At 56.1% G+C, this 19,924-nt stretch overlaps 1 protein-coding gene across 7 annotated transcripts; it reads right to left on the bottom strand.

Moving 5' to 3' along the window:
- Positions 1-556: 556 nt before the first annotated feature.
- HSF1 (heat shock transcription factor 1) lies at positions 557-19,887 on the bottom strand. Of its 7 annotated transcripts, XM_073794322.1 has the most exons (15): positions 19,749-19,887; positions 13,543-15,150; positions 5,796-5,904; positions 5,354-5,490; positions 4,994-5,151; positions 3,632-3,707; positions 3,502-3,563; positions 3,317-3,413; positions 3,101-3,237; positions 2,751-3,020; positions 2,313-2,396; positions 1,470-1,575; positions 1,320-1,385; positions 1,172-1,241; positions 557-1,081 (listed from the first exon to the last, which is right to left on the bottom strand). In XM_073794322.1, the coding sequence occupies exons 3-15, from the start codon at positions 5,824-5,826 to the stop codon at positions 876-878; spliced, it is 1,500 nt and encodes a 499-aa protein (XP_073650423.1). In that variant the 5' UTR covers positions 5,827-5,904; positions 13,543-15,150; positions 19,749-19,887; the 3' UTR covers positions 557-875. The 7 variants fall into 7 exon arrangements, with proteins under 7 accessions (XP_073650423.1, XP_033698933.1, XP_033698934.1 ...); XM_033843042.2 differs by lacking the exon at positions 13,543-15,150 and having other exon boundaries at positions 19,749-19,882; XM_033843043.2 differs by lacking the exon at positions 13,543-15,150 and having other exon boundaries at positions 1,172-1,217; positions 19,749-19,882.
- Between the last annotated feature and the right edge of the window lie 37 nt (positions 19,888-19,924).

Genomic DNA, 19,924 nt, shown 5'->3' with positions numbered 1-19,924 from the left:
GGGGGTGCCCTTTGAGTCCAAGGGGTTACAGGCCGCATCTCCCCGACCCTTGCCTCCTGGCGGCTGCTGGGAGAATGGTGAGCAGCGCGTGAGCCGGGTGGGGCAGGACATCGGGTGCGCTGCTCTGGCCCCTTCCCCGTGCTACACGCACGTGCTCACCAGTGGCTGCCTGACGCAGGGGCGGTGCTGTGCTCCCACCGCCTCCCTCTGCCAGACCCCGCGCCTCCCTTTTGCCAAAGCCAGCCCGGCCCCTCGTGACATGAGTGCAGAGCAGAGGTGGCTCTGCTGGGCAGATAGATACACAACGGTGCACCCACCTGTGTCCCAGCTGGTGCAGACCTGGCAATGGAGTTCCTAGGGGCCCTCTGACCCCTCCCCGGTCCTTTAATAAAGACTTCTGCACGGACATGGCCCAGTGGAGCCAGGCAGGCTCAGGATCAGGTGTGCTGTGCCCATCTACCCTCCCTCCAGCCCCTTCTGAGACCCCTGTGTCCCTCCTCACCCCCCCCCACCCACCCCAGGACCCCCGCGGGAGGAAAGAGACAGGGAGGCCACACACACAGCCCGTCGTTTATAGATCTCTGTCTCGTCTGTCCGTCCGTCCACGTATATGCCTGTATATCTCTACAGAAGGGGAAAGGGGGGACTCTCGTGTAAAAATCCAAAATACAATTCTATGAGCACCCGCGTACCGGTCAGTCCGAGTGTGGCCATGAAGGCCCCAGCAGGCAACTGCTCATGGGGCTGGGCCCTCGGTGCTGACTGGGGGCCATGCCCGCCCAGCCGGCCCGGTACTACTGAGACCAGCCCTGCACTGGGGGGTGGGGGTGGGGTGGGGGTGTGTGGGGCGCAGGCCGGCCCTCCTCCTGGGACCTCTAGGAGACAGTGGGGTCCTTGGCTTTGGGGGGCTCCGAGCCCGTCAGCAGGGAGATGGTGGGGTCGTCTGTGTAGTCATCCCCCTCGGAGAAGTAGGAGCCGTCTCCCAGCTCGAAGAGCACCGGCAGGTCGCCACCCCCGACGTCCACGGAGCCAGGGTCCAGCAGCAGCAGGGGCTGGGCCGTGTAGTGCACCAGCTGCTTCCCTGGCGGGGGGGGGGGGGGGGGGGGCGGGCAGGTCAGCGTGCTGGCGCGAGGGCACGGGGCGGGGGCGGGGGCGGGCAGGTTCAGCTCACCTGAGTCAGGGCTGCTGCTCTCTGCTTCAAGAGGCCTGGGGGGCTCCTGGGGAGAGAGGAGCTCCTGGATCTGCTGGGGCGGAGGGAGCGTGGTGAGGGTTCCCGGATCCTCTCCCCCACCACCCCGCCACCCCCATGCTCTACGCACGCTGGCCAGGCTGCTGTCAAGGTCGGGCAGGCTCATGTCAGGCACTGTCACCGAAGGGCTGAACAACTGCAGGGAAGGGAGGGCAGTCAGGCTGTGCCTGTGGGCGGGGCGGGGGGCGGGGCCGGGCCGGGGGGCGGGGCCGGGACTCACGTCCAGCAGGGTGCTGGTGTCCACGCTGAAGCCGTGGCTTGTCAGCATGGTCTGCAGGTTGTCCAGGTTGGAGTCCATGGCATCCAGGTGGTCGCTGAGCTCGGTCCTGGCCAGACGGAGGGAATCGGGTGAAGCGGCACCCCGGCGTCCCCACCCAGGCACCTTCCTGCCAGCGCTCACACCTGCCTGCCAGAGAAGGGCTCCCCTCGGCCACCACCCCCCCTGCTCGGGCACACGGGAGGCCCTCCAAGGCAGGGCCCCTCTGCGCTGCCAGCCCGGGCCCGGCGGGGCAGTGTGCACAGGGCCGGGATCCTGGGCCACCCCGGGGGAGTGGCTCAGGCCCTGCCGTCCCCGGTCACGTGAGGCCCCGTAAGGCCTCTGGCAGCACTTTAGGCTGGGCCAAGATGGCAGGAGGGCCAAGGAGGAGTTCAGTGCTCAGAATGGGGTGGGCGCCCAGATCTTCAGGCTCGGTAAGGTTGGGCCTTTGCACCGGAAGACAGCAGGAGGCGGCGAGGAGCCGTGCTCGGCGGTGGCTGGGCCAGCCTCTCCCCCGGTGCCCGCCAGGAAAGACCAGGCCTGGCGGCTGCGAACCAAAAGTCCCTGCCCTCTCCTTAGAGGAGGCCAGTCAGCACAACACCCGGGCCACCCTCTGTCAGTCAGCAACTCAGGGTGCTGGCTGGGGCCCCAGAGCCCGGGGGGCCAGTCCCTGTCGCAGAGGGCCTGGGGCGCCCATTCACCAGGCAGGGCTGAGTGCTCCCAGCCGGGCTGGGGTCTGGTCCGCGGCTGGGGAGGGGCCCGAGCTCTGGCAGAGCCCTCCTCCCTCCCCAGTGGGACAGCGCTAACCCTGGCTGGACTCGGCCATGTAGAGAGGAGGAGGGGCAGGGGAAGAGGCGGGCGACCCCAGACATCTGTGGAGCGCGAGCCACACTGCAAGATAGAAAGACAAGAGCCCCCGGATTGCAGGTGGGGGCCAGGCAGACCCCCAGGCCCCACCCTCGCCTGCCCACCTCTGGGGCAGCAGGACAGACACAGGGACCCAGCAGCCTGCTGCAGGAGAGGGCGGCCTGGCCACACGCCTGGGCTCCTGCAGTGGAAGGGCTGTGGGACCACCTGGTTGGCATCTGTCTCCCTCCCCAGCCCTGAGCTTTGTGCTCAGGGCCAGGTCCGCGAGCTCATCCCCAGCAAGCCCTAAGCCGCAGGCCTGACGGCCGCCCGTGTCCAGCCCTCGTCAGAGGCCCGGCCGTGCTTCCAGAAGCCGGTGGGTGAGCGGACGGCACTCACTTGTCCAGGCAGGCTACGCTGAGGCACTTCTCGGGGGCCGAGGCAGGCCGGGGCGAGGGGGGGCGGCCCCCGGCATCGGCGAGGGCCGGGGCCGAGGCGGCCGGTGCAGGCTCGCTCTCCCGCAGGATGGAATCAATGAGGGCGGTCGGGGACAGGGGCGTCTCCACCACGGAGGACGGCTGGCTGGGACTGGCATCCTCTGCCCGGGGGCTCCGAGGTGGGCTGGGGGGCTCCTCCTTGACTCGAACCAGGGGGCTGCTGGACAGGGGCCTGCACAGGGGGCGCACGTGTCAGCAGGCGCCTCCACCAGCCCCACCCGCTCCCGCCTGCTGGGAAGGCGCCGGGCCCACCTCTCAGCTACGCTCCCGCCTGCGGAGGCCAAGGGGCTGCCGGGGGCCAGCTCGGTGATGTCGGAGATGATGGGTCCGGAGCTGGCAACAGCGTCTGGGGGGTAGAGGCTGGAGCCGCTATAGGCCGGGGACTGAGCCTGCCACCAGAGGGAGGTGACCACATGCAGCACCTGCCGCCGCCTCAACCCCCCGCCCCGCGCGGCACCCGCCGCTCACCGAGTAGGGCCCCGGGCCGTGGATGCGCTCCAGAGAGAACTGCCGGCCGTACTTGGGCATGGAATGCGCGGAGCTGCTGTCGTTCAGCATCAGCGGGCTGTGGGGAGAGGCAGGTTAGCTGCGTCCCCGGCCTCGGCGGCCCCCAGGACACAGCCAACAGGAGGTGGGCATGCCTAGTGCCTCACATCTTTCTCTTCACCCCCAGGATCCGGTTCGACTGCACCAGCGAGATGAGGAACTGGATGAGCTGCAAGGGGAGAGGTGGTCAGCCTGGCTGCAGACAGGGACCCCGTGCCCCGCCCGCCGGCGTCGCACCTTGTTGACGACTTTCTGCTGTTGGGCGTGCTTCTGCCGCAGGCTGGCCACCTCCCGCCACAGGGCCTCGTTCTCACTGCAACAGACCAGGCGCCGTCGGGGGCTGCAGGGAGCCCCACGGACACTCCACCCCACCCGGGCAGGAGCAGGGCCGTGGGGGACTGCGTCTCGTCACAAGCCCAGCTGCCGGCCCATCCCCACCCCACCCGAGCACAGGCTGTGGGACGGTCTGGGGGCCAGGCCAGGGCCCCCGCCCCTCCTCACGCTGTTGCGCTGCGAAGGGAGGATGCGCAGGGGTGCCAGTTGCGGGGGCAGCGGGGCTGTGGTGGAGACCTGGGCAGGGCCCGCTGGTGCGCCCCAGGATCTGGGCCGAGACCCCCGGGGCTTTCTCGGTCACAGTCGAGGTGGCAGAGCCTTGAGGGCGGCCCCCACCCTTGGCCGACTCTCCCTAGACCGAGGCTGAGAATGGGAGGGGAGTCCAGGGGAAGGGGGCAGTACAGCTTTCAGGCCACAGGGCAGCATGTGGGGGGGGTTGTCCCGTGCCTTGAGGGGACCAGAGGTGGCCTCGAGGAGCAGAAAGGGCCACCTGAGCAGCCCACTGTCTGCCACTCCAGGGGGCCAGCCCTGCTCAGCCCCCAGCATGTCCTGTTGACATGCAAGAGACCCTCCTGGCTTCACCCTGAGAGGTGTCCATGTCCCAGAGGCCAAGTTCACCTGGTTCCATCTCCAGGTATCACCCAGCCAGGGGCTTCTGCTGGGCCCTGATGTGAGTAGTCGGGGCCCAGGAGCATCCTCCATGGTCTGGGGGGCATGACGGCCGGCCCTCTGAGCGGCTTTGAGGCCTCACCGAGACACGGACAGCCACCCCGGGCTGGGGTTCCTGAGGTCCCCAGGGCCCCAAGTACATGGGAGGAGACCTAAGCCAGCCTCCATAGGGGTCCTGGCTCGGGGGAGCCTACAGCTGGTTCTGTGATGGCCACACATGCCCCAGGGGCAGGGGTTCCAGAAAGAACCCAAAGTGTTTCCTGCTTCCCAGGCCTGAGGAGAGGTGACACCCGTGCTGAGTGATGCCAGGCACGCGCTCGGGGGCTGCGTGAGGAGCCCAAGGGCGTGGCCGCTGCTCCGGGCCCAGCTCTGCTTGCTGCCATGGGAACCGGGTCCAACCCCACCTTCTGGAAACGAGTTCAACCTGGCAGGGTGGGAGGCTGTGCAAGCCTGAACCTAGCTCTGTCTGGAGAGTGGAAGGCCTGAAGCGTCTGTCTTGGACCCTGTGGGGCGGGACTGGGGGGAGAGACCCTCCGCTGGCGCCCCCTCCCCCTCCTCTGCTTGCTCCCCAGGAGGCCTCTTGGTCCCAGCACCTACTGCTTCATGGCCAGCAGCTTGGAGTCCATGCTCTCCTGCTTCCCCTTCATCAGCTGCACGTCGGTCAGCAGCTTGGTGACACTGTCCTGGTGAATCTTTATGTCCTCGCTCCTCAGGGTGGACACCTGGGTCCCCAGGGGAGCAGTCACTGAGATGGCCTGGGGGGGGCGGGATACAGCAGAAAGGGCCAAGGGGCTGCCGGTCTGGAGGGGCCTTCGCTGTGGTGGCTGACGGAGGAGGGGCTGCCAGCAGGAAGAGGGCTCGGTGCAGCCAGGCCAGCAGGACAGGGGGTGGACGCTGCTCCTGCTGACGGCCTGGAGGGAAGTCCGAGGACGTGGGGGAGGGAGGAGGGCTACTCACGCTGGTCACTTTCCTCTTGATGTTCTCCAGGAGCTGCTCCTGGCCGCGCAGGAAGCACGGGTGCTGGAACTCGGTGTCGTCCCTCTCTGGCTTGACCAGGCCGCCCTGCTCGATGTGGACCACCTTCCGGAAGCCATCTGCGCGCGACAGGGTGGGGCAGTGCTGCCTCAGGGCTGGGGACCCAGCCCTCACTCCGGCACGGCCACCGCCCCGCTGGAGAACGAGGGAGGCTGGGGAAGTGGGGAAACGCCCAGCACTGCCCTCTTGGGAGCCCTGCCTGAGGTGGCTGGGTGGTCTCGGTCTCAGGGAGGCTCCACACCCCCACGACACCCCCTCCCCCTGCAGGTGCTCGGGATCCGGGCCACGCCCCCGGGCTACCCAGGGCTCAGAGCCTGGGGGCTGCACCAGGCCAGCGAGTGGGGCCCCGGGGCGGCGCACTCACACATGTTGAGCTGCCGCACGAAGCTGGCCATGTTGCTGTGCTTGAAGTACTTGGGCAGCACCTCCTTGGCGAACTGGCCCTGGTCCAGCACGTGGAAGCTGTTCCCACTCTGCCAGGAGACGTGGGGGTCACGCAGCCGCCTCCGTGCAGGGGCTGTGCCCCCACCCAGGGTGGAGGTCTCCCTGGGACCCAGCACCCTTGCCGAGGCCCGCTCACCCGGGCTGCAGAGGGCCGTTCAGGAAGCACCTCAGAGCACGGCAGGCCCCTCCCTCAGGGGGCCTCGTGCTAGCTTTAATCAGCAAATTTCCCCTAAGAACAGCCAAGACCCCAAACGGAGGCAGCCAAGAAAACGGGAACCTGATTTCTGTTACTCTGGAGGAAAACAACACAGTCACGTTCAGAAACGCAGCTTTGTTTTTCTTTTGGCAACAGAGACAAAAAACAAGAGATGAACAAAACTGCTACGCTGGGCTTCCCTGGTGGCGCAGTGGTTGAGAGTCCACCTGCCGATGCAGGGGACGCGGGTTCGTGCCCCGGTCCGGGAAGATCCCACATGCCGCGGAGCGGCTGGGCCCGTGAGCCATGGCCGCTGAGCCTGCGCGTCTGGAGCCTGTGCTCCACAACGGGAGAGGCCACAGCAGTGAGAGGTCCGCGTACCGCAAAAAAAAAAAAACCCCAAAAATTGCTACGCTGCTCTTCCATTTCTTTCCTGCCCTCAGTCCAAAAGCTACTGGAAGGGCGACAAGGCAGCCCTCTGTGCTGGCAGGGCCCGGGAGCGGGTGCAGTCCTCCCCTGGGACGAGGGACAGGGAAGAGCCGGAAGATCCCCGTGGCGGTGACCAGGACGCAGCAACGCTTCTCAACACGGACAAAGACGGGACAATAAACAGATGTAAGTGTGAGGTGAGGAGAAATGGTGGAAGAGAGACCTCTACAGCTTTCTTCCTCCAAAGAAGCAATAAGAAAACGAGCAAAAAATGTTCAGTCAACTTCTTCAGAACCCTGACACTCACCCAAAGGACTGCACCAACATGGGGAGAGTTTATTCAAGAAATGGTTGAATCTCAGCAAGATCAGTGAGCTGCGGCACTCAAACTCGCCCTGTTCCCGCCTCCTTTCCCGTAGCTGTGAAAACCAACAGCTGAAATCGTGGGGGAACCAGCATTCTGGCAGCCACAGGGTGAGAATGGGGCTGGGGCTCCTTCAAGGCCTGTATGGCAACTCCCTGGAAGGTTCCACTTGCAAGGCTGTTTTTGTTTGATTTGACTGGAAGCTCTCTTAGTATAAAAAGCCTTTTCCTAGGGATGTTTGTTGAAAACATCTAGAGGCAATTTTGAAACCTGTGCCTGCCTAAGACAGTGGACAGCAGACGGGGAAAAACAAGCTAACCAGAAAACTTAAAAGGAAGAGCTGGGGAATGAGATATCAAGAGGAGCTTTGAAAAGCTCCAAAATATTCCAGGGGATCTAGAAGTCACATGCCCATGTAGAGCTCTGTGCACACCTGAGAGAGCCCTGAAAAGGCCCTCTCACCTCTGGCTGACTGAGGCTCTGCATAAGCAGGAAGTGGAGGAGAAAGTCAAGGTGTCAACTACCTGGCTGGGAGGTGAAGGCACGCCCAGCACATACAGAGTCCGCTGCAGAGGCTGGGAGGGTTATTGTCTCCAGGCATTGAAGGACGTTCCTGCTCCCTTTACTCCCTGACCAATGAGCTAACTGGGCAGAGAACTCAGTGACCACACATAACAAAGAACACAAACTGCCCAGAATTAGTTCAGAAAAGTCACTAAACAAACAAACAGCAACAGCAAGAAACAGCGACAAATCCTGGCGAGCGTAGAAAATCTGATACTGAGTTTAACAAATGCCACATTATATTAATGGACAGTCCAACATTCAACAAAAAGTTACGAAACATGCAAAGAAACAAGGTATGACCCATACATCGGACAGAAGCAACCAAAAGAAACTGTCCCTAAGGAAGCTCAGATGTTGGACTTACTAGACAAAGACTTTAAAATCAGGTATTTGAAATATGTTCAAAGAACAAAACAAAATGGCATCTAAAGAAATAAAGGAAAGCATAAGAATGATATCTCTTAGAACAAAGAATAACAATAAAGATAGAAGTTATAAATATGAACAAAAAAAAATCCTGGAGTTGAAAAGTGTAACAACTCAGATTTAAAATTCACTAGAGGGCTCAAGAGCAGATCCAAGCAGGAATAAGAAAGAATCGTGAAGGAAGATATTCAACTGAGATTACCTAGGCTGAGAGACAGAAAGAGAAAAAAATGAAGAAAGTGAACAGGCCTCAGAGACAATGTGGTACGCCACCAAAGACCAACTTATGCATAAAGGAGAGGAGAGAAAGGGACAGAAAGAATATCTGAAGAAATAATGGCAGAAAACTTCCCAAATTTGATGAAAAATATTCAAGAAGCTTAACAAATTCCAAACTCAAAGAGAAACTCAAAGAGATTCACATCTAGATATCCATAATCAAACTGAAGAAAGCAAAAGACCAAGGAAGAATCTTGAAAGCAGTTAAGAGAGAATAGACCCATGATGTACAAGGAATCCCTAATAACAGCTAATTTGTCATCAGAAACCATGCAGGCCAGAAGCCAGTGGGATGACATACCAAAAGTGCTGAAAGAAAAAAACCTGTCAGCCAAGAATTCGATATCCAGCAAAACTATCCTCTAAAGATAAAGGCAAGGTTTCTCTGTCTGCGAAGGCAGCTAAGGAGATCCAGCGAACCACTCCAAGGAGAAAAAAAACGAAGCTTATTTAAGTCATCTAAAGTCTCTGGAAATTGTCCTAAAGCCATATAACAAATGAAGAAACATTTATTCAAGAAAACCTAAAACTCAGTAGGAACAGTGAGTCTGTAGCATTTTAGCCATAACTTGCTCCCTCTTTCTCACATCAGTTCACCTGGATTGATATGACACTCCGGGAGGCTCTGGCCTAGAGGTGGGGATTCCTCTCCCCTCAGTTTACAACCAAGGCTTTCTGTATCTTGCTGAGGGGCAGGCCACCAGCATTTCTCATCCTGTCCAACTTGAAGGTGAAGAGGCTAAATTCCTGGTGATTGCAGCCAAGAGGTTGAGGGTCCTCTTCCCCATTCTGCCCCCGCCTATAGAATGGAGGCTCTACCCGAGGCATGGCAGGCTGAGGATACTGGGGCTTCAATTACCCTCACCCCAGTTAGCCTTTAATTTCTTTTTCTTGTCTTAATGTACTGGGTAGGACTTCCAGTACACTATTAGCTAGAACTGGTGAAAACAGACTTTGTGCTTTGTTCTGATCTTATGAGCAAAGCATTCAGTGTCTTACCATTATGTATGATATTAGGTGTGGGATTTTTTTGTGTGTGTTGTTTTTTTTTTAGAGATTCTTTTGTGTCAAGCTGAGGAAGGTCCCTGCTAGCCCTGGTTTTCCTAGTTTCCTGAGGAATTTTTTTTTTAATATCACGAATGTCAAATTTTGTCAAATGCTTTTTCTGAATCAAATAATATGATCATGTGGTTTTTCTTCTCTAGATTGTTAACATGGTGGATTATATTGATTTAAAAATCTTGAACCATCTTTGCATTCCTGGGATAAATCCCATTTGTTGTGACATTATTCTTTTTATGTACTGCCAAATTTGATTTGCTAAAATTTTATAGAAGACATTATGAAGGATATTGGCCTGTAATTTTCTTGGACTGTTTTTGTCTAATCATTTGGGCCTGAAAACTTCTTTCTAGGAAGGTTTATGACTAGGAATTCTATTTCTCCAATAGACTCAGGGCCACTAATAGTTATGTTTCCCCTTGGGTGAGTTTTGGCCGTTTGTGCTTTTCAAGGAATTGGTCCATTTTATCAACTTTACATGCATAGAGTTGTTTGTAGTACTTCCTTATTATCCTCTTACCACCTGTGGCGTCTGTAGTGATATATCCTCTGTGATTCCTGATATTAGTAATTTACCTTTTTTCTTCTGTCAGTCATTCCACAAGTTACTGATCTCAATCTTTTGAAAGATTCAGCTTTTGAATTCATTTATCATGTTTTACTGTTTTCAATTTCATTGATTTTTGTTGTCTTTATTATTTCCTTCCTTCTGCTTGCTTTGGGCTTATTTTGCTCTTTTTTACTTTAATGTGGAAGCTCAGACGCCATTCTGATTTCCCTTTTAGCACTGCTTTACGTGGATCTCACACATTTTCAGACAGGAAGAGTTTGGTGGGCTGCTGGGGAATGTCTGTGGCACAGGAGATGGATGTCCTGTCAGATGGAAATGGGGGAGAAAACTGCTCCTCTGGAGTCTGCACTCCTGCGAGTCTTGATGGTGGTATCTGCAGGCTGCCACTGTGCCTCAGTCTCCCCACGTGGCATCTACCATTCACCCACACGACCTCAAGCACATCCTGTCTCACCCTAGGCCAGACTGCTTGCTGAGCTCTACCCTTGCTGACTGATTGGGTGTCTCCACATGGCTGGCCGTCTGGGATGTACCTCCGTATCTCTGAAAAGGAAGCTATAATCTATATACAGTTTACCATTTTAAATGAACAGCTCTCCATTTCTGACACACAGCTGTTTACTCGCACAAGCGAGGAATAGACAACATTTCCATCTACCCCCCAAACCACCCCTATGTCCCTTTGCAGTCAACCCCCTCCCTCATCCCCAGGCAACCACTGATCTTTTGTCCCCATAGTTTTGCCTTTTCTGGAATGTCATGTAAGTGGAATCACAGGGTATGTAGCCTTTTGTGTTTGTATGTAGCCTTTCACTTAGCATAATGCCTTTGAGATGCAGCCGTAGTGTTGCAAGGGTAAGCTGTTTGTTCCTCTTAAATGCTGAGTAGTATTCCATTGTAGGGATGTCCCACAGTTTGTCTTCTACTCACCAGTTAATGGACATTTGGGTTGTGTCCTGTTTTTGGCTATTATAACTAACTGCTACGAACATTTGTGTCCCAGTTTTTTCCTTCTAGAAGTTATACAGTTTTAGCTCTTATATTTCAGTCTATGTTTAATTTTTGTATATAGTATTAAGCACAGGACAGGCTCACATTTGTGCTTGTGGAAGTCCAATTATTCCAGCACCATTTGTTGAAAAGACAGTTCTTCCTCCATTGAATTACAGTGGCATCTTTGTCAAAAATCAAATAACCTTGAATGGGTGGGCCTACTTCTGGACTCTCTAGTCTGTTCCACTTATTTGTATGTTTATAGTTATGCCAATATCACTCAGTATTAATTATTATAGCTTTACAGTATGTCTTGATATCAGATAGTGTGAGTCTTCCAACTTTGTTCTCCTTAAAAAAAAAAAAAAAGTTTGACTATTCTCTGCCCTTTGCTTTTTCATATAAACTGAAGGTTAGTGCACACAAAAATTTCTGCTTGGATTTCACTGGGGTTGTGTGGAATCTACTTACCTCTTTTTCTCAGCCATGTTTTACAGTTTTCAATGAATAAATCACACACGTATATATATGTGTGTGTGTGTGTGTATATATACACATATATATATATACATATACACATTTTGCAAGATCTACCCCATGATAACTAGCCTACAGATGGCCTCCAAGGATCCCCACCTCCAGGAGTTCACAGCTTGTGCTGTCCCCTTCCATGATCTACCAAAAGTGTTCTCTATGACCAGCCGCATCCAGCAGACATGATGGTATTTGAGAACACATTACAAGCCCACCTTGGGCTCCCGCTCTCTCAGATCGCTTGCTCTGGGAGAGGCAAGGTGACATGCTGAAAGCAGCCCTAAGGAGAGGTCCACAGGGTGAGGAACTGAGGCTGCCAGCACCCAGCTGAGTCTATTTTTTTTCTAAGATTTTTTTGATGTGGACCGTTTTCAAGGTATTTATTGAATTTGTTACAGTATTAATTGTTTTATCTTTTGCTTTTTGGCCGAGAGGCATGTGGGACGTTGGCTCCCCGACCAGGGATTGAACCCGCACCCCCTGCATTGGAAGGCGAAGTCTTAACTGCTGGGCCACCAGGAAAGTCCCCCCAGCTGCGTCTTGAGATGATTGCACCCTCACGAGAGACCCTGAGGCAGCCAGCTCGCGGCTCTCAGACACTGGGAGATAACAAGGGTTTGTTGTTTTAGGCAGTTAGTCTGGAGGTGACTAGTTACACAGCCACAGATAATACAACCAGTAAGTGTTCTGTGGTTTCTGTAGCACTGTAAGTATTTCCATTTTCAACAGCTCGTTACTGGTACATAGAAATATACTCCATTTCTGTATATTGGCCTTGAATCCTGTGGCCTCCCTAAACTCATTCGTTAGTTCTCGTAACTTCTCTGTAGGCTCTTTGGGATTTGCTGAGTGAACAGTAATGTTTCCTACGAATAGAGTTTTAGTTCTTGCAGCTCCATCTTGATGTCTTTTACTTATGGATTTGCCATATTGCCTGACCAGGGCATCCCAAACATATTAAGGAAAAGCAGTAAGAGCAGACATCCTTGCCTTCTTTTCCAGCCTTGGGGGAAAGCATTCAGTTTTTCACCATTAAGTATAATGTTAGCAGTAGGGTTTTTTTGGTACAAGCTTTTTATGCGATTGCTGAATTTCCCTTCCTAGTTTGCTGAGCTTTTAAAAAAATTTTATGTATTTATTTATTTTTGGCTGCGTTGGGTCTTCGTTGCTGCACACAGGCTTTCTCTAGTTGTGGCGAGTGAGGGCTACTCTTCGTTGCGCTGCGTGGGCTTCTCATTGTGGCGGCTTCTCTTGTTGCGGAGCACGGGCTCTAGGCGCGCGGGCTTCAGTAGTTGTGGCTTGCGGGCTCTAGAGCTCAGGCTCAGCAGTTGTGGTGCATGGGTTTAGTTGCTCTGCAGCATGTGGGATCTTCCCAGACCAGGGACGGAACCCGTGTCCCCTGCACTGGCAGGTGGATTCTTAACCACTGCGCCACTCAGGGAAGTCCCTTGCTGAGTTTTTATCATGAAATGCATATTGAATCTTGTCAAATACTTCTTCTGCCTCTGTTAAGATCGTGTGGCTTTTCTTCCCCGTTCTGTTGATGTGGTGAGTTACACTAGGTCTTGAGTGTTGACCAGACTTCCACCTACCGGGCCCCTTCCAGTCCCAGGCCTCATGCTGTCTCTGATCGGAAGTCAGTCTCATTCTTATCCTATTCTTCCGTCTGGCTGCTTTTAAGATTTTCTCTTCACCACTTGTTTTCAGCAATTTGATTGTGATGTGCATTGGTTATCATTTTTATTTTTGTGCTTTATCTTCCTTGGGAATCATTGAAATTCTTGGATCTGTGGGTTTACAGCTTTCAAAGAAAAAAAAAAGCTGGGGCAAATCTCAACCAGTATTTCTAAAATTCTCCTTCCTCCTTTACTCTGGAACTTAAATTGTGTGTCAGACCACGTGACATTATCCCCGTAAGGCTCTGCTCACTTTTTTCAGTCTTTTTTTCCTCTCTGTGATCACCAGGCATAGTTTCTTTTGCTAGTCTAGTGTTCAGTGATCTTTTCTTCTGCAGTTTCTAATCTGCTGTTTAATCCCCTCCAGTGACTTATAAAAACAAGCTTTAAACTTTAGAAAGTTAGATTTACAGAAAAGCTAGACAGTACAGAGTTCCCATATATCCCACGCCCCATTTCCCTATTATTAACACCCTGCATTAGTGCATATGCCACAAGTAATGAATCAATATATTGATAGTTTATTTTTAACCAAAGTCCCCATTTTGTTCAGATTTCCTTAGTTTTTACCTGATAGGTCTTTCTATTCCAGGACAATCATCTGAGACATTCCATTCCATGCACGTCTCCTTACGTCATTCTCGACAGTCTCAGACTTTCCTGGTTCCTGACGCCCCTGACAGCTCTGAGGACGGGGCTGCTTCTGTGTAGAATGTTGCTCAACTTGGATTCGTCTGATGTTTTCCCCTCATGAGGAGTTGGGGTTATGTAAGTTTTTGGAGAGGAAGACCACAGAGGTGGCTTGCACTGCCCATCACAGCACGGCAGGGCACACCCGTCAACGTGACTCATCACTGCTGGTGGAGGCCTGTCTGTCAGGCGTCTCCACTGTACAGTCTCTCCCCCCACCCCCTCCTGTACTCCTCAGAAGGAAGTCTGTGTGCAGCCAACACTGAAGGGTGGGAATTACGTGTCACCTCTTTGAAGGGAGTCAACAGAAATAATGTGGAATTCTTCTGCATGGGACACTTGTTCCAGAGATATTCTGTTCAATTTCCTTCCTTTTTATATCTTCCATTTCTGTCTTAACATTTTCTCTCTACTTTGAGCAAACAGAGCATCTTAGTAACACCTTTAATGTCCTTGCTCGCCACTTCCATCATGCCTGGATCTGTTACCATGACTCTTCCCTTCTTTGTTACAGGTCACATTCTCATGCCAAGTGGATCATCTATTAGTTTTGACTAGATCCTGGACACGAAGAATTTTACTACATTGTGTCTGAGTTTAGTTGTCTTCCTTTCAAGAGTACTGCACCCTCAGTTCTGCAGGAAAGGATCAGCCTGATCCTTTTTTTTTTTTTTTGCGGTACGCGGGCCTCTCACTGCTGTGGCCTCTCCCGTTGCGGAGCACAGGCTCCGGACGTGCAGGCTCAGCGGCCATGGCTCACGGGCCCAGCCGCTCTGCGGCATATGGGATCTTCCCGGACCGGGGCACGAACCCGCGTCCCCTGCATCGGCAGGCGGACTCTCAACCACTGCGCCACCAGGGAAGCCCTGATCCTTTTAAGGCTTGTTTTTAAGCTCGTTCACACTGCATTTGGGTAGCCTTTTCTCTGGGGCTAATCCAGCCCCACTTTCAAGGCGTGGCTGTTCAGAGGTCCGTGAAAGGCTCTGTATGTTAGAGCGGCCTCTCCGCTCTGGCTGTGAGGAATCAGATGACTCGGCAGCTCTAGGTGAGCCTGGTGATCGCTCACCACGCGGCTCCTCAGCGGCTGTTCTTTCCCTGGAAGTTCTGGGGCGGCTTCCCAGGCTCCCCACACGGATGCGCAAAGCAGCACTTGACCAAGATCCTCAGGGGCTCACGTGCAGCTCCTCCTCTCTGGTACCAGGCCTTGCAAATTCTGGCTGTCTCAGTTTCTCCAAAGGCCGGGCTCTCAGAGTCTGAACACTGCTTCCAGATAGAAAGCCTAGGCACCTGGAGGGCTCACCTGTCCTTCCTGTTTAACAATCCTGAACACTGCTGGTGGGTTGAGTCCATGTTGAATGTGTCCTGCCAGCCTGACCTTAAGGTGTGTTAGAAGTTTGAGAGGGCCTTCTGGTGAGTCCATCGCAGAGCCCGATGCCTCCTCCTCCTCTGCTGACCACGTGCAATTCTTGCAGGAAGTCCTGGCTTACCCTTGGATATAACGGAAACCAGTGACGGGAAATACGGCAGGACCAGGGAGAAGCTGTTGCCCAGCTGCTGGCTGGTGAGCAATGCCCTTGCCCCTGTGATGCAGTTCTTAGTAAATATCAAGTCTTACTGTAAATTCAGAGTCTGTGGCCCTATTTCCTACACAACTGTGAACAACCTGAAACGTATACAAAGTTTTGCATGTAAGTACATTTTTACAGAGGGAGGATCTCTGTCTTTGAATATTTTCTCAAAGCGCCCACAACTCAACAGGATTAACATCCACGGTAATTCCATGAGAGGCCTACCGGTACTTCTCAAGTATATTCCCAGAAAAAAAGGCCCGTTTTAGTCCCCCAGCCAAAGAGACTGGTGTGTGTGATGTGCTCCGGGAGCAGTGGGCGTGTAGCTGGCACCCACGTGCAGTGTGAGCACTAGAGCCGCGTGGACGCAGCAGCAGAGAAACGCAGCCTGGCGGGAGGACACGGGAGGCACAAGGCGGGGTGCAGAGGGGAGCTCGCTTTCGGTCCCCTCCCCGGCCTTTGTCTTGTCCTCAGCTGAGGATAGGACCATCTGCACTGTCCTCATGTCATTTTCTTATTTCTGCTCAGGGTCGCAGCACAGGCCCCATGACCAAAGCATCCCCGCTCATGTCCAGCCGCTGGCCCCATGCTCGGGTCTCCAGGCCCAGCTGAACATCTGCACACGGGTGGCTGCTGACTCAGTAACTGCCGGCGCCCTCCCAGTGGGAGGGACTGTGGGGCAGCTGCCAGCGCCTCCAAGATCGGGAAACACCCAGGGAGCCGGCCTCCCTCCTTCCACAGCCTGCAAAGCCAGCCCCTGCGAGCCCTGCAGATCTCAAGGAAACCCTGCAGCCAAAGGTGCAGGCTCTGGGGTCTTCACCCGGCTCCCGTGATGTCTGATGGGAGCTGACCGCTCATTCCAGGGTGGGTCCTAAGGACCCTGCTGACCACTCCCTGGTCCTTTAATAAAGAATTCTGAGCACACACGGCCCAGTGGAGCCAGGTAGGCTCAGGCTCAGGTGTGCTGTGCCCATCTACCCTCCCTCCAGCCCCTTCTGAGACCCCTGTGCCCCTCCTCACCCCCCCCCCCGCCCACCCCAGGACCGTGGAGGGAGGAAAGAGACAGGAGGCCACACACACAGCCTGCCGTTTATAGATCTCTGCCCGTCTCGTCCATCCATCCATCCATCTATACATTTACCTATATATCTCTACGGAAGGGGAAGCGGGGGGACTCTAGTGTAAAAATTCAAACTACAGTTCTATGAGCACCAAGTACTGGTTAGTCCGAGTGTGGCTGGGGTCAAGCTAAGAAAGCAGGTAGGGGCTTCCCTGGTGGCGCAGTGGTTAAGAATCCGCCTGCCAATGCAGGGGACACGGGTTCGAGCCCTGCTCCGGGAAGATCCCACATGCCGCGGAGCAACTAAACCCGTGCACCACAACTACTGAGCCTGCGCTCTAGAGCCCGCGAGCCACAACTACTGAGCCCATGTGCCTAGAGCCTATGCTCCCTAACAAGAGAAGCCACGACAATGAGAAGCCCGTGCACCGCAACAGAGTAGCCCCCGCTCGCCACAACTAGAGAAAGCCCGCACACAGCAACGAAGACCCAAGGCAGCCAAAAATAAATAAATATATTTATTTAAAAAAAAAAGAAAAGAAAAAGAAAGCAAGCAGGTGGGGTGGAGCCGGAGCCCGGACCCCACAGGTGGAGGCCTCGCGTTGCCCTCTACCCGGGAGACGCGGAGCATGGCGAGGGCAGGCGTGAGCCAGAGCTGGACGCCTCTGGCTCCAGAGGTGAGCGAGAGACCGTGGACTTCGGGTCCTGCTCAGCAGTCCCCCAGCTCTTTGTCTGTTTCCTGATGTCTCTGGGACTCAGTTCCCGTGTCTCTAAAAGGCCGGCTGTCACCTCCACGTGGGGCTGTGGAAGGAGGGGAACCGATACCCGAGGGGCTGGGCCTCCCGCTGCGCAGAGGGACTGGATAGGGACAGCCGTGTCCTGTTTGGCAGGTGCAGGGGGCACCGGGAGCCTCCAGGCCCCCAGCGCCCCTCACAGCCTGCACCGGGTGTGCCTCGGGCCTTTCGGGGCCACTGCCCATCCCCGAGGGCGGGGCGGAGGGCCTGCTGGGGCCCACCTGGCTCCCAGGCCAGGTGGAGGAGCAGCCCTGCCTGTCGTGGGAGCCCCGAAAACGGTCCTTGGCCAGCTCGGAGTGGCCAGGTGTGACCAGGGCCCTCCTCGAAGGGTCGGTCTCACAGGGAGCTGGCGACCTGACTGCAGCGACTGCTCTGCAGCCAGCCCCTCCAGTGTGACCCTCTGACCCCCTGACTGCCCGTGCTCACACGGGCCACCCTAGGCGAAAGAGGCCCTCGCTCTTAGGGCCTCGAGGCGCCTGCAGCCTGAAAGCAGAGCCCCCTTCCCCTGCGCGCTCCCCCCCCCCTCCCTGTCCCGTGGGAGTCGGGTCAGGAGAGCCGCTGCATTCACCAGCTTCCCTCCCGAGGGCGGTGGGGCCTCGGGTCCTGCAGGGCAGCCCCGGCCTATTCAGCAGTGGCCCCACACCAAGCGCATTGGTAACTGGCAGGGGGTCTGGAAGGGGGGGAGCCAACACGACTCTCTGGGCAGCGACGTGCTGGCCGTCCGCTGGGCTGTGCAGAGGCCGCACAACACTGCCGGACTGGCCCCCCGGCCAGAGTTTCTGGGGCCGGAAGCCACCCCCCCACATTATCAGCCTTGAGGGTCAGCCACCCCACCACCGCCTTTCCCTGGTCCCCTGGGTCAAACGCAGGGAGAGTCCTCGGCAGAATGGGGAGAAAACTTCCAGCACAAGGGGGACGGCACCGAGAGCACAGATGCCAGAACCTTCCAAGGTCTCTGGAAGCTGGACTTTGGGCTGCAAGTCTGCAGAAGTCTCCATGAGGACTTTTGGACAGAGGCCCGGGGCTTGTGTGTGCATCACTGAGGCCTTAGGCAGGGGGCTGTCTCCTTTCTCGGGGCTGGGCAGCTCTGCAGACCGTGCCCAACCCAGAAAAGGGCTCCGTTTCTGTCCTGCCTGGCAGAGCCAGCCCGCCCGCTGCGTCCTGCACCAAGCACACCCTGCTCGGCCTGTGGACAGACCAGGGGGGCTCAAATGCACAGGCTCCAGTCAGCACCCCTCTACCCCCGGGGAGGAAGTGCCAGCAGGGCCGGCGGGTGGCGCAGCCACTGTGAACGAGGCTGTCTCAGGCTTGATGGTTCCCGCTTTCCTGCTCCAAGGCCTTGCCCAGAGCACAGGCAGTGGGACTTGGAGAACTTGCTGGTGCGGCTTCGCCCGCTGCCTCACGATCTTTAAGCAGAAGCAGTGAGCAGGTCAAAAGGTGGGGCGATCACCCCAGTAGGAGTAAGCTCGGAACATCCCAAAAGATCTCTGATGCCCCTCCCCAAACCGGGTAAGAGTGCTGCCCGGGAGTTAAGGGAAAGGGGAAAGAGGAAGAAGGAAGGATGACAGAAACATGGGGTCATTTCCTCGGGTCTGCAAAGTTCAAGGCCTGCAACGAAGGGATGGTGGTAACAGGACAAGCTTTAGGAAAGCACGGCCCCCTCTCTGGGAATGCTGCCCACCATCACAGAGACAAGCAGTGGGAACGCAGAGTGCCACATGGATGTGCTACTTGGACCAACACGAAGTGTCCCCCACAAGGACGCGGCAGGATTTCTAGTCTCTTTACTCCCTCTCCCCCTCTTGAGGCAGAGCTTCAGCAGACAACCCAGGAAGAAGGACCCAGCCTCCAGTTCTGGGCTCGCTTCAGCTCTTACTGCTTCCTTCCTAAGGGCTTAAGACTATGAAAGACAAGTACTTAGGAGAGTCTGAGAAAGCCAGCGTCTGGACTCTCAGGAGAGCAAGCATGTCTGAAGGCGCCCAGAGGCTCCGCAGCCCAGGGCGGCCTAGGCCACCCATCTGCCGGCCCTGAGCTATGGCTCCGGCCTTCCCCGGACACGACGTCACAGCCCGGACGTGAACGGCAGATTCTCGGCCGCAACTCCAGACAGTCTCTGCTGTACCTCTGCAAGCCTGAATTGTCCGGTCTGCAGGGTCAGACCACGGAAACGAGCCTGCTGCCAGGCAACTGGAGGCAGGGACGCGAACGAAGACGTCCCGAGAGGAATGAAAAACAAAGTCGCTCTTGGGAAACCCGGCTCTGGTCTCCGGACACGGGCTCGAGACCCACTGGAACTTTATGACGTTTTGCTTTCTGTTTTCGCTCCTTTTCCTTTTCCACTAGAGTAACGCCCTCCAATTCCTGCGTCAAGCCCTGATTTCTTCCCAAAGGCTGCCGACCCCACCACCCTGGTAACTCATCTAAGAAGCTACGGGGGCCACCTGGGCACAACGCTCGCCAGCGAAACTGGGCGCTGCCCTAAGGCCAGACGCGCTTCCGCAGTTGTCCCGCACATAGTCGGCGCGAGACCGAGGAGGAGAGGCCCCTCCTGCCCAGCCCAGGGGAGCGCGCGGCAGGAGCGACGAGGGGCGGCCTCGGACGCTCTTTCCCGACGCCCTGCTGCCCGCCCCCAAAAGCCCCGGGCCGGCGCGCCCAGCCCCTCACCGGGCTCCAGCAGATAAGCGCGTCCGTGTCCGGGTCGCTCACGAGGGTCCACAGCTTGGTCAGGAAGGCCGGGACGTTGCTGGGCCCCGCCGCGCCCGGGCCCACGGGCAGATCCATAGCGGGCGAGGCGGGAGAAACGGAGGTAGCGATCGCGAGGAGGGGCTGAGGGCCGGGCT

This window comes from Tursiops truncatus, chromosome 17 (genome assembly GCF_011762595.2).
Source record: "Tursiops truncatus isolate mTurTru1 chromosome 17, mTurTru1.mat.Y, whole genome shotgun sequence".
NCBI classification, from domain to species: Eukaryota; Metazoa; Chordata; class Mammalia; order Artiodactyla; family Delphinidae; genus Tursiops; species Tursiops truncatus.
Note: the sequence above shows the minus strand (reverse complement) of the source record. Positions and strands in the feature narration are given on the sequence as shown.

What these genes read in the sequence shown, in the direction of transcription:
- HSF1 (XM_033843042.2), bottom strand. Translation starts at nt 19,865, where the DNA reads ATGGATCTGCCCGTGGGCCCGGGCGCGGCGGGGCCCAGCAACGTCCCG. An exon ending in CGTGCGGCAGCTCAACATGT is followed by an intron (nt 5,491 to 5,795) that starts GTGAGTGCGCCG and finishes TGTCGCGCGCAG; the next exon opens with ATGGCTTCCGGAAGGTGGTC. An exon ending in ACACCAGCACCCTGCTGGAC is followed by an intron (nt 1,386 to 1,469) that starts GTGAGTCCCGGC and finishes CCTTCCCTGCAG; the next exon opens with TTGTTCAGCCCTTCGGTGAC.